Source organism: Lepidochelys kempii, chromosome 1 (genome assembly GCF_965140265.1).
Source record: "Lepidochelys kempii isolate rLepKem1 chromosome 1, rLepKem1.hap2, whole genome shotgun sequence".
NCBI classification, from domain to species: domain Eukaryota; kingdom Metazoa; phylum Chordata; order Testudines; family Cheloniidae; genus Lepidochelys; species Lepidochelys kempii.
In genome coordinates this window covers 246833014-246850104 of record NC_133256.1, presented here as the reverse complement: position 1 = coordinate 246850104, position 17091 = coordinate 246833014, and the positions used below count along the sequence as shown (strand labels likewise).

General features: G+C 42.2%; 1 protein-coding gene across 6 annotated transcripts in view; it reads left to right on the top strand.

The window, feature by feature from the left end:
* The window catches only part of AGK (acylglycerol kinase), a 62916-nt gene that overhangs the window by 23857 nt on the left and 21968 nt on the right, over positions 1-17091 (top strand). For 5 of the 6 annotated variants that reach the window (XR_012156046.1, XR_012156045.1, XM_073322228.1 and 2 more), the window contains exons 3-8: positions 5115-5154; positions 10657-10736; positions 12049-12124; positions 13493-13585; positions 14446-14478; positions 16554-16648. Coding sequence is in view for 4 of the 6 variants with exons in the window: in XM_073322228.1 (XP_073178329.1) it covers positions 5115-5154; positions 10657-10736; positions 12049-12124; positions 13493-13585; positions 14446-14478; positions 16554-16648 (417 nt within the window). In the remaining 2 variants the exon portion in view is untranslated. The remainder of the gene's footprint in view (positions 1-5114; positions 5155-10656; positions 10737-12048; positions 12125-13492; positions 13586-14445; positions 14479-16553; positions 16649-17091) is intronic. The other variant, XM_073322238.1, reaches the window with a different exon arrangement.

The window sequence follows — 17091 nt, the reverse complement described above, 5'->3', positions numbered from 1 at the left end:
AGACGAAATAATAATGCTGCCTCCCCCCACATTGGGAGATGACTTCAAATCCTTTCAGGATTTGATTAAAAGAGTAGCTGATTCATTAGATATCTCACTGGCTGAGTTACTGGAGACTCAACATAAGCTGACAGATATATTGCAAGCTGTTCCATCAGATAAGATAGCACTACCCATTAATGCTGCCATCCTGGACCCAGCAAAAACCATATGGCAGACTCCAGCCCTGGCCCCCCTTCTTGTGAGCGATCTGACAAGAAGTACTATGTGCTGGCTAAAAGAGCTGAGCTTTTGTTTACCACCCTACTCCAAACTCCTTGGTGGTAGAGGCAGTTAATCAAAAGGGGAAGAAACATCAAACCAAAGCCACCCCCTATGATAAAGATTGGAAACGCCTAGATCTCTTCTGCAGGAAAGCCTATTCATCGGAGACCCTCCAGTTTTACATAGCAAACTAATGTGTTACTGGCCAAGTACCCACATAAAATTGTTTCTCAGATGTCCTCTTTTATTGAGCAGATCCCAGCTGACAAAAAAGAGCAGTATAAAGTTGATATAGCAGAAGGTTTCCTCATCACCAGAACTGCCCTGCAGGCTTCTCTGGATTCTGCTGACCCGGCAGCCCACTCCATTACCACATCCATTGTAATGCGGAGGGCTTCATGGCTCCATCTCTCCGGCTTCCCCAGGGAAGTTCAGGCGACAGTAGAGGACTTACATTTTGAGGGGCAAAAATTGTTTGCAGAGAGCACGGACGTCTCCTTACACACCATGAAGGACTCCTGTGTGACACCAAAGACCAGTTATTCTCAAACATTTGTACTGGTGACCCCTTTCACATAGCAAGCCTCTGAGTGCGACCCCCACCCTTATAAATTAAAAACACTTTTTAATGTATTTAACACTATTATAAATGCTGGTGGCAAAGCGGGATTTGGGGTGGAGGCTTACAGCTCCTGACCCCCCACAGAATAACCTCACGACCCCCAGTTTGAGAATCCCTGCTAAAGACACTTGGAATCTATATCCCTGCGAATAAAAATAAACAGGGCAGATTCTACGTCCAGCGATTCCTGTCCCATACACTCAGCCTCAACGACAGTATGATCAACACTGCAGACAGCGCCAGACGAGATGCCGTCAGACTCAGGAGCAGTTGTTAGCGTCTCAGCCATCCACTTCTAGGCAAACATTTTGAAGTGTTGTTCAAGGACATGAGAGCCCAACGTTCTCCAATTCCAGTCACCTCTAATTTCCAGCCCATTTGAGGACCACCTTACACCCTTTTACCCAGTCTGGAGAACCATTGCCACTAACAAGTGGGTTCTGGAAATTATACAGAAGGGCTATTCCATCCCTTTCTTTCCATTCTACCTACTCACCTCCCTTCCCTGCCCCTCTTCAGGGACCCAGCTCATGAGTACCTGTTACAGCAGGAAATACACCATCTCCTGCAATTGCATGCTGCGGAACCAGTACTGGTTTAGCACAGGGGTTGGGGGTTCTACTCACATTACTTTCTCACGCCAAAGAAAACAGCTGGATGGAGGCCCATTCTGGTCTTATGCAAACTGAACAAGTTCATGAGAACACAGCGCTTCAAGATGTTAACCCTAGCAACCATAAATCCAACATTGGAGAAAGGAGATTGGCTCTTGGCCCTCGACCTACAAGACGCTTACTTTCATGTCACTATCCACCCAGCGTCCAGGAGATTCCTACGATTCACTCTGGGCAGCCAACACTACCAGTACAAGGTACTTCCCTTGGGCCTTTCTGCGGCTCCAAGGGTTTTTTCCAAAGTACTGGCCATTGCAGCAGCACATCTTCGCAAGCAGAGTGTGACCATATTCCCCTATCTAGACAACTGCCTGCTAAAAGCACCGACATACGACGGGGCAGTTCGCACCACTCACACCACTCTAACCCTATTTACAAACCTAGGGTTACAAACCACCCTAGAGAAATCCACCTTGACCCCAACCCACCAACTGGACTTTATAGGGGTACACCTTGACTGTGTCACAGCATCAGCACGGCTTCCCCAACCACGGTTTCTTGCCTTAAAAAAGCTAATCACAATGGTAAGACAGCCCACAAACGTCCACCAGAACATACCTACAACTTCTCGACACATGTCGGCTACCACATTTGTCATGAAACATGCCAGGCTATATATAAGATGTCTACAAACCTGTCTATGCACTGTACACATTCCTCAGGCACTCTATCAACAGACGGCTTACAATGCCCAGCAGAGTGAAAGACTCGTTCGCGTGGTGGATAAAACAAATATCTGCTCAGATGTTCCCTTCCGAAGGGAAACCTCATCAGTCACTATCGCCACAGATGCCTCTCTGGTAGGATGGGGGACACACTTGGCCAACAACACCATCCAGGGTTGATGGTCCCCAGAGGAGTCAAATCTCCACATACATCTACTGGAGCTCTGAGCAGTTCAAAACGCCTGCCATTGCTTTCTCCCCCTGGTCCACAACACAACTGTGCAGATTCTCATGGACAATTTGGCGACTATGTTTTATATAAATCACCAAGGAGGGGCCTGATTTTACCTGCTCTGCACAGATGTAGTCTGCCTCTGGCAATGCCTCTGGCATCTGCAACAACATACACCTCACGGCATCCTACCTACCTGGAAACCAGAAAGTCACAGCAGACAACCTCAGCAGGAACTTCTCATGGACGCATGAGTGGGAACTAGACCCACAAATTCTGCAAACTGTATTGACCTTTTTGCCACAACCCACAATGCCAAATGCCCACAATACTGTTCCCGAGTGGGACTGGGACACAACTCCCTCAGCGACGCCTTCCTTAACAAATGGGAGACCCTGCTCCTGTACGCCTTCTCTCCCTCCTACCCACCCCCCCACCCCTATGTTGAGTCGTGTCCTACACAAGATCAGACAATACAAATCCAGAGTCATCTTGATTGCACCAACATGGCCCAGACAAACAAGGTTCCCATACCTGGCCCAGATGGCTGTCAGATCACGAACCCTTCCCCTCTTGTCTCACCTACTGACACAGGATACAGGACACCTCCATCACCCTACCATTCCAACGCTTTGTTTCAAGGCAGGGCTAATCCAAGGATGACAGAATTTGAAACATGCTGCTCCAAGGAGGTCCAAGACATTCTGCTTAATGGCCGATGTCTCTCCACACGAAAAACATTATGCACACAAGTGGAAAAGATTCTCCATCTGGTGCCGAAACAAGCACATCATTCCACAATCGGCCCTGTTACCCACTATCTTTGATTACTTTATTGACGCTCAAAAAATCGGGCATCTCGACTAGCTCCCTTAGAGTGAATTTATCAGCCATCACTACCTTTCACGACAAGGTGGATGGACTCACGGTCTTCACCCATCCACTAACTAAGCGCTTTCTCAAGGGTATAGAGAACATTTTTAAGGGACCTGACCCCTATGTGGGACCTCAACCTTGTTCTCCGTGCCCACGTGGGCAAACCCTTTGAACTGCTAGTGACCTGCTTGTTCCTACACTTCTCCATGAAGGTTGCTTTTTTAGTAGCTATCATATGAGTATGAAGGGTGGGAGAGTTGGGTTCCCTTATGGCACACCCACCTTCTACCACATTCCTCAAGGACAGAGTCATCCTATGCCCACACCCAAAATCCATACCCAAGGTCACCTCCCTCTTCCATCTCAACACACCCATTTACTTACCTGTATTCTTCCCCAAGCCACACACCAACAACGGGGAGGAGTCCCTTCACATACTAGACATCCGCAGAGCACTGGCATTCTATATAGCGAGAACAAAAACATTCAGAAAATCGTCCTGGCTATTCGTATCCACAACAGAACAATCTAAAGGCCAAAGCATTTCCAAGCAGAGACTTTCTAAATGGATCTCTAATTGTATCCAACTATGTTACCAAAATTACAATTTGCAAGCTCCTTCTGGACTTTGCACACACTCCACTAGAGCTCTGTCCACATCCATAGCCTTTCTCAAACATGTACTCATCATGGATATTTGTAAAGCAGCTACCTGGGCATTGCCCCATACTTTCACCAAACATTATGCCCTGGAACAGCAGTCAGCTGCAGATGCTCACTTCGGTCTATCGGTCCGCTCCACCGTACATATATCAACTCCAAAGCCTCTCCTCTCCACTGAGGGGTACTGCTCTTCAGTCACCTAAAGTGGAGCACCCACAGGGACACTCATCAAAGAAGAAAAGAAGGTTACTCACCTTGTGCAGTAACTGAGGTTCTTCGAGATGATTGTCTCTGTGGGTGCTCCACTACCCACCCTCCTTCTCTCTGGAGGAGGAACTGGGTGGCGGTTGTCTGTGCTCGTAGAGTAGCCGCTTGGAGTGGCCAACCAGGGCACTGCTACCACAAGTCTCTGACTAGAAGTGCCAGCACCCACAGGGACAATCATCTTGAAGAACCTCAGTTACTGCACAAGGTGAGTAACCTTCTCTTCCCCAGCCAAGTAAATTTTCTTATTAGCTAATTGACCCACTACACCCTGGCCCATTATCCACCACATTCACTAGTGGCAAATCAGTACATTTAGTCTAGAATTTCTGCTGAAATGATCAGTAGTGAAATAGTACTGATACACTACAAGACTTCATTGTTACACCTCTGTGTATATGTATTGTGTATGTGTATTGTTACATACACTTTGGTGTATGGGGTAACTTATGTCTCTCTGAGTTATTGTTTCAGGCTGTCTGCAGACTCAGGCAGATATCAGTTGCTGCATTACTTTAAGTTCAGTTCACAATCTGAAGGTTTTATTCACAACCATAATAGCTAGAGATTTAGGGCCTTGTAAATTACTATACCTGGAGCCCTGGTCTTTAGTAATGAAATAAATAACTAAATATATAATGTACATGCTATATATGTATATATTATTCTTTTGCAGAATGTTTTCCATATGGCGTTAAGTAGGTCTTTAAAGGTCTCAGCCTGATATTTTACTGGGTGTCAAAGCAGTAGAAAGAGGGCAGATGCATATGTTTTGAAAAAACTAACCATTTCTGCCTTAGCTCCTTAAACTTATATTATGTAACGTCCATTTTCTCCTTTCTTTTCTCTGATAGTGATAACCTGCTAAGGAGAGCTGCATGCCAGGAAGCCCAGGTAATACCATTTAATGTGATACAATTAGGTTAAAATCCCCATCTTATCTCACTTGTGCAGGACTCCTGAGATTCTCCCAGCAGGTCTCATCTATGTGACAAACCTAACAGAGATGCTAGCTGTAGGTGGTTTTTTTTTTTTTAATTTTATTATTTTCTCTTTTTTTGCGACAAGCCATAGCCTAAATGAGGCCCCCTTCTTTCAACGGGCTGGTGTACCTAATTGGTTATTATGGCACTGAATTACAGGTACAATGTGGTTGCATCATTAAAGTAGTTCTTGGTACTATTCAGTTTGCAAAGTCCTTCAGTTATGGAGATTTAATTATTCCATCTGTCTGCAAAGTGATGGTGAAGAGGAAATGGATCGACAGGACTGGAGACTGAAATTTTATATATACCCTAGAGCAGGTATGGCAAAAGCCATGCAAGCTGCTTTATGCTAATCATAGAGAGATTATCTATGGGGCTGATGGGATAGTTCAGTGTACTTGCCCATTCAATCCTGTGTGTGTCTACCAAGTTTTCTAATGAGGGTATCAGTTGTGGTGGCTGATTTTGTAATATTCCTACTTGTCCACGAGGAAGTGAACTGAGACCATCAACTTATTTCACATAGGTCACCGAGGAAAATATTAGCTTCTAGTGAAAGTCTGCGTGGTCGTGCTTTGGGAATTGGCCTCACGGCTTTCCCTTTACACATCTACTTCTGCCATCTAGGGTCTGTAAGGCCAACTAACTAAGGGCAGACTTCTTACTGTAGTGTTCCTGCAACGGAAGCCTGCTCTTACCAAATATTCTTTCATTGGCGTGAGTGCTGTTTACCAGGGACTGGGCCACTGCACACTCCATTCTTATTCCACTGTTGACACTGTAGATATTGCAAGAGTCTTACTGCCTCCTTGCCCGTGCCAGCCAAAACTTGTTCTGATCATGCTTCCCGTGCCAGAACCTTGACAAGGGCCCTTGTAGGGCTCTGAACCATCGCCCATCACTGTAGTATTGGCCTGCCAAGAGGTGTGGGTGTAAATTATTTTTCTCCTCAGACACCTTCACCCAAGATAACTGCTCAATAGTGAGGCCCATAGAGAAACCCCAATTTAGACTAAGTGCTGCGAGGAAGAGTGTTCTCAACAGCATGACCCAGGCTGTGCAGCTTCTTGCTGGAAGAGAGTCTGTGGACCCCAAGCCTGATCAAAGTATAAGAGAACCTTTTCAATATCCAACCTTTCCCCATGAACCCTACTCACAATAAATCAATGTATTTCCCCACATTTATGCATTCAAATTCTCCACTAATTCTGATAGAAAACATCAGTTGCTCTAAACTCTTATGCTTTCTCTGGTCTTGTTCAGTTTGGATAACAAAGTGATAAGTGCCTTATATGTACCTCCAATAAATAGCTGTTAATACCTCACTACCTGAAAGATGCTGCCAGATTGGAGGGAGTTCACGGAAGAGTAAAGACGAATAAGGGGTTTGAGGGATTGATTTGATTTATAAGGAAAGTGTCGGCTAAATATGAAATTAAAGAATTTGAGTTAATTTCAGTTTGGTTAGGGAAGTGTGCGGGCATTGTAAAGAAAGGGCCTGACTAGCAAGTAGAAGGAATGCCTTGAAAACAGTGAGTTATAAGGCAAGAGGGAGTAAAGTAGGGAGGATGTCTGGTTCAAAGAATAACTAATGAGACAAGGGGAAGTGTCTAAAAAGAAGGCCTCTGTCCTGTAGGAGTGACTAAAGATGATTTTAAATAAAACAAATGAGAATCTGTCTTAAAATGAGCCACTGTGGCCCTTCCGACCCCACACACCAGGGTTGAAGCCTATCTGAATCCAGGTGCAATGGGAAAACAGTTGGGCAGCAAGAAGGAGGAGAGGAAAGGCCTTGGGAAGAAAGGAGGTTGTCAATCTTATCTGGATTAAGACTGGCAAGAAGGGTGAAACTGTTTCAATTTGTTTTTTTGGTGAAGTTGGTACTTGGCAATGACATCACTTGTTTAAGGATATAAAAAGTAAACTCGTAAAGGGTTCATTGCTAATAACTACCTGGTCACGTCGGAACTGACCAATATGAGTCTCAGCACCCCTGGGTTTAGCCCACTTGTAAGTGTCTTGATCAAATGCTTATAAATGTTTTGTTACTGTTTGGATGTAGTAAATTGTCTATTATTTAGGCTTTTTAGGCATGTTTAGAGCAATTGTATAATATTTGGCCTTTGGGTTTAATAAAAGAATTTATAGTTAAATTAGTGTTTGGTGGTTTCCCATATTAATATTTATAATTTCAAATATTATTGATAATTCCAACAGAAAGCTTAAAAGGCCTAAATGTGCATAGTGTCAGAAGGATGTCACTGCAAAGAGGGAGAGTTGCTTTGAGTGGAACAAGGAGCTAGAACAGGGGTTCTCAAACCGGGGGTCGGGACCTCTCAAGGGGTCGCGAGATTATTACATGGGGGGTCACAAGTTGTCAGCTTCCACCCCAAGCCCCGCTTTGCCTCTAGCATTTATAATGGTGTTAAATATATAAAAAAGTGTTTTTAATTTACAAAGGGGGTCGCACTCAGAGGCTTACTATGTGAAAGGGGTCACCGGTACAAAAGTTTGAGAACCACTGAGGTAGAACTACCCTAGAAGTAATGGATTTGAAATTAAGGAAAGCTAAATTTTCCTGTGTATTGGGAAAATCATAAAGATGGGATATGTTAGATTATGGATTAGTCTCATAAATGAAAGGGTGGAAACACCATCTCGTGAGACACTTGAAAACTGTAGTGTATAAAGCGCAGGAGACTATCCTGCAGGGAACTGTCCTGCATTGGAAGGGTGATAGACTAAGTGGATGAGTAGTTCTTTTCAATCTCTAATTTCCATAAATGCATTTATCAACAAAATGGTGATGCTGAGTGTGACATAAAAACATATATTGAAGCAGCAGCAAGAGCTGATAGGATCAGACCTATAGATTGTAAGATCCTCAGGGCAAGAGTAATGTTTAACTGTTTGCAAAATGCCATGTGGGCTTCTGGTGCCATTTAAATAATAAAAATCCAAGGAAGACAGACTAAAAGACCCACTCCGGTGAAAGAATAATACAAGAGATGCTAATTTTTAAAATATCAATTCTTCATTGAATTAAGCATATTGCAAGTCCTATGCATACAGATTTCAGGAAGGAGCAAGCTGTGTGCTAAAGTGATCATTACATCTACATTTCAAGTAAAGACTCCATCAAGGTATGGTGATTTGAACATTCATCACCTTGTAATGTCATATGTCCATCTAAAATTCTACTTCACAGGACCCACCATACCATTTAAAACTTTTTACAACTCCTTCTTGTGAAGAAGTTAGCTGTCATTGACCTGCATATATATGCTTGTTTGCAAATGTGATCTGATTGGTTGAGATTGTTCTGAATCTTACTCTTGTTGGACCTCTGAGGACTTTAAGGAACTTTCTGTTTTGTCACATTGCTCTTCAGCTGCTCCCTCTGTGAAATGGGGATATAATACACCTTAAAGTGGTGTAGTAATATCTGTGAAGCGTATTTGTATGAAAGGTGCTATATAGGTGAAGAGTAAAAGAGTTCTGCTATTGGTAGGTAACATAAAAGAGAAACTGACCTTCTCAAATGTTGTCTTAAAATATATTATTACATTATTTTAAAATATGCTTCTGTGTTGTTTTCATGATGCTGGACTCTTAAACAGTTTTTTAAAACTCTTCTGTTTATTATTTTTAATTTCCCCTCTTTAAAACAGGCATTTGCTACAGAAATACCCCCAAATATATCACATAAAGAAATGATTGTCATTAGTCATAAATCATACGAGTGACAGGTTGTTTGTGTAGAACAAGTAAATATATCACATTTCCCCCAGAGTGAATAATTAATTGTTTTTAACAGCTGTAACATGCCAGGGGATTATTGATGAGGGCCCTCATTTTCTCTGATTTTCCTTAAAGAATTGTAATAAAATTTAATCAGTGGCTTTTCCCAGATGTTTTTCAATAAAACTTAAGAACTGATGGTTTGATTTCCCCCCCCCCCTTTCCTTCTCCCCCAACAACCACTTTCATACACCCTTTTCCTTTCCATGTTTTTCCAGTTGCTTTATTATAATATCTCCTGCTTATTATTATCTCACAGAGCTGGAAGGGACCTTGAAAGGTCATTGAGTCCCATCCCCTGCCTTCACAGCAGGACCAAGTACCATCCCTTATTTTTGCCCCAGACCTCTAAATGGCCCCCTCAAGGATTGAGCTCACAACCCTGGGTTTAGCAGGCCAATGCTCAAACCACTGAGCTATCCCTCAGTGGGTTTTTTTAATTGTATATTTTTTTTCTTAGCTCGGGTTCCTGTAGTAAAGATGATGATTGGAGTTAATTACTATTTTGAACAGCTAATCACTAAAATATGAGAGGGTTTTTTTATGTAGTGACCACCTTCTTCAGAATCACAAAATGCTTTGACGAGGTTCCCATGTAAAAGGAGTCAAGGACCATTTTCTTGTTCTTTGTACAGTACCTAGCACAATGGGGCCCTGGTCCATGACTGGGGCTTCTAGGTGCTACTTCAATACAAATAATAAGTAATACTAAAAATAAAGGCTGTAAGGGTTTGGAATGGGAGTGATGATGCCTTCCAGTGAGCCAGGAGGGAGTTTTACAGAGGTGCAACAGCACAAGTGAAAACACAATCTTCCCTTGCCCACCCCCACAATGAAGAATTGTGGGAATGGGACAGAAAGGTGGCCAGGAATGGAGTGAGCAGATGGTACGAGAGGCTGAGTGAAGTAAGTCCATGAAGAGCTCTGAGAACCAAGGGGGCTATTTAGAATTGGGGACTGAGGTGGGATAGGAATCCACTGATGGAATCTGAAAACACAAGCCTGGGAAGGTGCTGCTCTCTGTGAGAGCAAGTAGTCTGGTTGCAGCGTTCCTTCCCCCTTTAAAAGTAAGTTTAGAAAATATGAATTTAAGGAGAACGTACAAGACGGAGTACCAATAGCCTAGTAAGTGATTACATCCTTAGTAAGGTTTTCAGCAGAAATGGGGTCAAAACAAGGGCAAATTCTGGCCATGCTGTGGAGGTGGTGGTAGGTAGACACTCAAGGAATATTTTGGAGGGAAAAGAAGTTTAGGATCAAGAATAACTCCCAAGATTTCTGTCTGTGGCCGAAAAATTTAGGTCTGAAATAAAGAAGAATGGTAATGGGAGTCAGAGACTTGAGAGATAAAGAGGATTTTTTTTGCTCAGGAGGACTTCAGCCTTTGAAATTCCCTGTGTCACTGGAACACGGAATCACGAAGAAGAAGAATAGTAGGCTCTGCTAAGATGAGAAGCTATGTGATAGGCCTGATAGGGAAGACATTTGTATGCAGTGTAGGGTGAGGGGATGATGATGATGATGTTTGTTATGCATTATTTAAAACTGTAATGACAGGTGACTTAGAAGAGAAACTCCCTGTTTCCTCCTTTTTTTTCTTTTTATTTAGGTGTTTGGCAACCAGCTGATTCCTTCCAACATGCAGGTGAAGAAAGCAACAGTTTTCCTCAACCCAGCAGCTTGCAAAGGGTAAAGTTCCCCTTACACTCCATTCCCCAAATCGCACGCACCCCTTCTTTATACTTCTAAACTGTCCTTCATTGTGAAGGTCAGCCATCCTGTTGGTCTTAAGTGTGCCTCCACTCTACTCAAAGCTGGTATTATCTAACTCTTACTTAGGTTGGTTGCACCAAAAATGTTGGATCAAGATATAGAAGTTAAAGAAAATGTTGTTTATGTTAAAAGAATGAATCCCAAATCATTTTAAGCTTCCTCCATTGTTGGTTTTCTTGTTTCCTGCTTTTGGGCCATCAGTATTCCCTTCCTGCAAGTGACCTTGATTTCCACCCCAGCAACAATAGTAACCAGTAATAATAGGGTCTTCCACATTTGTGATGGTCAGAGGTAACCAATGATCCTGTTGCATGGAAGCCAGCCACTGGGGAAGGGGTCTTGTCCAGTACCATGGGGCTGAGCATGGTATACATGGTTAAATAAGACACCGAGCTGGATTTCTAGAGGATGCCAACGGTTGTCTTGAAAATTGTATTGGTAAAAATGGTCTGCTTGCGGCAATGCATGTGTATATCTCTACTGATTGGCTTTACTCCCTGTCTCATCTCTGGAGGGGTTCAGTGAATAATAATAAAGGACCATTAAGTTACCTGTCCTGGAAGTACTTTGTCTCACATGTTTTGTTCTATGGCGATGGGGTGGAATTGTGACAAACCACTCATCTTTGAAAAATGTACAGTGTCCATAATTTAAAGCCTCCGTTTTCTATTCCCTGGGCTCTGCTCCTTGCAAGTAATGTATAATTAATGGCTTGGTTATTTTATTATGCAGTTCCAGGCATAAAATGCATGTGAGCTTTACCAAAATAAGGTCAGGTAAAGTTTTTGTTTTTAAACTTACTAAATAATATATAGAACAAGTAACTTTAAAAATATTTCCCCTTTAAAACTAGAATTTGCTTCCTTCATGACTTTAAGGCATGGTGCTCCATAACACATTAATTGTGTAATAAATAATAAATTACTCTTTCAAGCTCTTGTTTTGATTATTACTAATTATTTTTGGAACATGTTTAAAACAACTCCTTTGCATTTATAAAGACTGCATAAAAAAGTTGACATACTTAAGAATCGGTCTAGAAAATTCATACATTTGGACCAAAACAAAACCCACCTCTTCTGACTGACTTTTGACAGACAGGCTGAAAGACTTGTACCACAGAACATGTACTCTTTTTTTTTTGTTGGATTTTCTTTGCTTTGAATTTTCACCACCTCCCTCCTCTTCCTCCTCAATGATTAAATGATTTCCCCCTTATTTTCTCCAGAAAAGCGAGAAACCTTTTTGAAAAGAATGCCGCCCCAATTTTACATTTATCTGGCTTGGATATAACCATAGTTAAGGTAAGACCTGATCTGTTACATTAACCTGTGTGTTATGCTGAGACCTTGGACTGATGCTGAGTTTTTAAACTTCCCAATTAATTTAAAGGCTGTTTGAATGCTTTTTAATTTTCAGTAGGGTTGACTGAGGGTAAGTGTACATGTGTGTGGGTGTGAGTGGCAACTCTTCTATAACTGATGTTTGAGAGGAGACTCTCCCAAATATTTGAGTGTCAGATGGTAATACAACCACACAGTCCACACGGTCCTTGGAGTTACCAGTTCTGCCTCAACATGTAAAATTGATGTGAGAGAGTTTTTCAATCCAGTTGAGAGCTGCAGATTAATTAAAAATAATCTTGCATACCTTAATAGCTCCCCCCAAATGAAATGTTCTGCTCTCCTGAGGGAATGCTGAACTACAAAGGGGTGTGAATTTGCAAAGAGCCTTCACTGGGAAGAAAAGGAAAAACAAACGTGAAGGGTTCCTGCTGTTTCTGAAGAATCCTTGAGACTGTTGTGTTTGCTGTTTAGTATGCATTACACACTGGCAATAAAAACTGCTCTTTGGAAGATATGTGTACTCTTATGAATGTATCTTTCTGTCTTGTAGCCTTATTGATGAGGTTGTGTTATTTCCATGATAAACCCCCTATTTTTATTGGTGTTTGTTCTACTAAAAAATACAGTGTCAGACCAAGAGGAAATTCTATTTATTGTATTTATTTTACAAGTCTCTTGTCAAACTGCAACGGTGCTGCTTTAGATTTCACAAGTTAAGCAGAATGTGATTGCACCAGTACTTAGATGAGAGACCACTACAAAAAACCGAGGTGCTGCAGGAAGAAAAGTTTGTGGTTCAGAAGGTGGCATTGTACCCTCTTGTGGTTTAGTAGGGGGGCATTGTACCTTCAACACTGAACCACTTCCCCAGCATGTTCAGAGGCGTTATTCTTCTGGATGTGCTGCCTTTTTTGGAGCAGACAAAACTACAGTCCTTACCACTTATGACCATTAAAAGATCCTGTGATATTTTCTTTTGCAAGAACAAGAGTCACAATCCAGGTGTTTGTGTTAAGTTCTTTTTAGACTACATGCAATCAATCTTAATTCTCCATGCAGTTTCAGTGGAATACAACTGTATTCCAAATACATCTGTCTTGGGTTCACTGTGGCATGTGAGCTGCTTCAACAAGTAGTGCTATTAAACAGGGGACATGTTTCACTCCTCAGTGAAGTGATTTCTGTGCATGTGATGTAATACGTGTATGGTGTTTTGACGAGACCAATAATAGAGCAAATCATATGTATCCAAGACTTCTCTGTGGACATGCGGCCGTAGGCATGGTAAGCTGAGTTTCTGACCATTGGTCTCTGTTGGTATCTCAGACAGATTACGAAGGACAAGCAAAAAAGCTGCTGGAATTGATGGAAAATACGGACCTGATCATTATTGCAGGAGGGGATGGAACTGTACAGGAGGTACCGCAGGAGCTTTCTCCTGGCTTGTATATAAAAAGTCACAATCCATATTGGGGATAGAAAGATGGAGGGTTGTGTAACATAGTTGTAGAATGCTATTGTTCTGGTATGAGACATGTTCATTCCAAAACATGCTGTGGATTAGTTTTGACAATGAAACCACTTGAGAGTTACTGGGCAATAAAGAAATCAGAAAATGCTTTCCCAAGCAACTGATGTTCATAGTAGCATAACTCAAACTCTGTGAAAGAACACACCCACCTATGCACGTACATCCCATCACTTTGGGGTTAAAACTAATCTGCAGATATTCCACACACAAACCAGAAAGTTATAATGACTGAAAACTGGGGTTCATAGCCCTGCGTGAGGGATGCATGCTTTGTCCAGGGTGAAAGGATGTAGACAAAGAATGTTTAAACAGTTACAAAGGATTCAAAATAGAGTGGTGTTTGTGTGCAGTAATTTCATATTATATGGGTGATTAACCATTGGAACAAATTGCCAAGGGAAGTAGTGGATTCTCCATGCCTTTCTGGAAGATACATTTTAGATTTCCTCATGTGTTAAGAGCACACTGAGTGCCATCATAAAACATGCCCAAGCATCTGGTTCTGTTACATCTTTGAAGTCAGCATATGCATTTAATCAGTGATTGTACATTCAAACCCCTGCCATTCTCTATGGTGGGTACAGAAAATGTACCCCTTTTTGTGTAAGAAACTACAGCTCCTTCCATAAAACATTGGAGGCCTCATAAAAGTGCATCTATTCTGAACAGCAAATGTCTGCATTTCATATGTTTCTACTGTAAACTGCACAAAAGAAGCCAAAAGCCAAATATTTCCACTATCTTTCAGGTCATAACCGGACTCCTCCGCAGAGCAGATGAGGTGAGGTAGTGTGTTTGTTTTTTATTTATTTTAATTTATATCTGAGGGGCACTCCCAAGCATCCAATTGAGCCTCTTGGTCCAGGCGGACTCCTGCAGATAATCCAAGCCAGCTTGCTGTTTAATGAGTCAGCCGTGCTAGTATCCTGCAGTTTTGTGCACATCCTTTTTCTCTCTCCCTTTTTCAATGAGTGGAATGGCTCCCAGCCCAAACTGTTGGGGGGCTTCCAGTTACAGAGCAAGGAATGTGCAGAAGCCAGACACAAAATTTTCAAAGGCCTGTGGCCCAATTGTGTCTAGTTTTTTGTTTGGCAATAGAGCTGTAGAAAAAACTACAAGTGATTTTCTGTATTTGCAACCCATAACTGAATTCATTGTGGCTGTGCTCCTACTCCTTCTATGCTCACTTAACGTCCGTATTCAAGCCGTGAATTTCTACTGACATAAATGGTTGCAAAAAGCTAATTTTAAGGGCTCATACTAGAATATTCACACTGGAAGCGATGATATGTTTTACTAGGGATGGGACACTGCTTATTAATAAAGCAGGGGAGCAGTGCTCCCAAAACCTCTTGGCAGAACTCTGGCAAAAAGGCAATGAAATAATCCAGACAAGGATCTGATGATCCTCTTGGCAATTGGACTTCTGGCTGCTTACACAATTACTTTGTCTGAATGTGACAAGACAAACATTTTATATTTAAAATTTGCAAATAAGCCGGTAATTTTTAAAGGGACTCTGTGAACTTAAAAAACGAATAACGACAACAAAACATTTTTCTCTGCAGTTTTTTGTACTTCTTACTGTTGCAGTTGACCCATAAGTTCCCTATCATTGAAAGAGAGTGGAGAAAAAAGAATGACTGTTCTGTTTTCTCCATTTGTTTACTTCGAGCACTTGATAGTATTCTGAAAGACTGTGCATTGCAATGCAGTTTATGCTAATTTACAACAGCCCAGAATATTTTGTATGCTGCATTATTCCGCAGGGTGTGGGAGTTCATTGTAGCATAGTCGGAGCTTCTGATTCTGCTTTTCTTGGGCCACAGAATTCTCCTACCCCACAGAATTTTGTCTCTACTGTCCGTCCACATGGTAGAGGTAATGGTTTCTTGCAGGTTTGTCCACCTGCTTGTGCTCTGCCTTCCCTTTATGGATTGTGTCTTAACAACACTTCTGATTATAGGAAGAGCCCATTAAAGGCGCTAAAGAGATGCCCTCTTTAGTAAAGTGAAAAGGAGTACTTGTGGCACCATAGAGACTAACCAATTTATTTGAGCATAAGCTTTCGTGAGCTACAGCTCACTTCAAAGTAGGAGCAAGTAGGCCTACGAAGAGCCAATCTCTTGCAAGCTATAAAATGACACTGTGTAGAGTGAGAAGAGGGTGCTAGGAGGTGCAAGGGCTTACAAGTGAGGGGATAGCAGGTAAAAGTGATGGCAAAGGGGTACAGTTTAGCTGATGTGGATTTGCAGTGTCACAGTGCTACAAGCCACAGTACCCAGCAGAGAGAGAGAGTACATTGTGATATACAGTAGTTTACATTGTTTTGCTTACACACTTCAGGGAACACAGTTTATTGTGATGGTGGTACACTAGCTTGCTCCAGCAACAAGGCCTTTACTGCACCATGGGCCAGAAACCAACACAAGCAATGACTTCCACAATCAAAGCCTCTGTTGTATCAATTCACACTTTTTGAGGAAATCTCTTTTGTCATGCAAGGTTTCTCTATCAAGGGGGCTTCTGCAAAGGTAAATGAGATTCAGTGCATCAGGGCTTCAGATGCCACCTTGAGTTGCAGAGAGATGGCAGATTGCTGACCGAATCCATACATTAGGTAGTGTATACCTGCCAACCTGTGTGTAATGATGCTCCTAATGATTACAGAAAGCTCCTTTGTAGCCAGTTGGCACTGGTGGGTTCAGAGATTCCAATGCCATGTTCTGAGTCATTATGTGTTTACTATCTCATTTCGGGAAGTGCCCGACTGCTTAATGCCAAGGGGGCAATAGTCCACACAGGAAGCTTAATTCAGCTGATGCAAATGTGAATTTACTTCCTTCATGTTTCCAGGCTACCTTCAGTAAGATTCCTATTGGATTCGTTCCCCTTGGAAAGACCAGTACCCTGAGCCAAACTCTCTACCCTGGAAGCTTAAACCAAGTCCAGTAAGTTTTGCATGCAAGAGGGAGGGGAGATTTGGTTTTATTTTTGAGGGGGAAATGCTGCTTGGTAGTTTGGGGGTTTTTTTAGGTCTTTCTTCTATTATCTCTCCTCCCTTCCCCTCTGGGTTACACAGTAATTGGTAGTCTGAAGGGCATGACAGTTATTGGGAAATTGGATGGGCATGTGAGTCAATGAAATTTAAAGGCCAATTTAAAACTCACAGAAGGAAATATTTTTTTCTTAGGATGTACAGTTTATCCTGTGGAACTCCCAACCCCAAGATACCCTTGAAGCCAAGAGCCTGGCAGGATTCAAACCAGGATTGGGCATTTATATGGATAATGAGACTAGCCAGAGATACAACAGACAAAACAACCCAATGGTTTTGGAAAGAATACAAGTTCTCCCGCTTCAGTGTATAAGCCAATATTTGCCTAATAAGTGC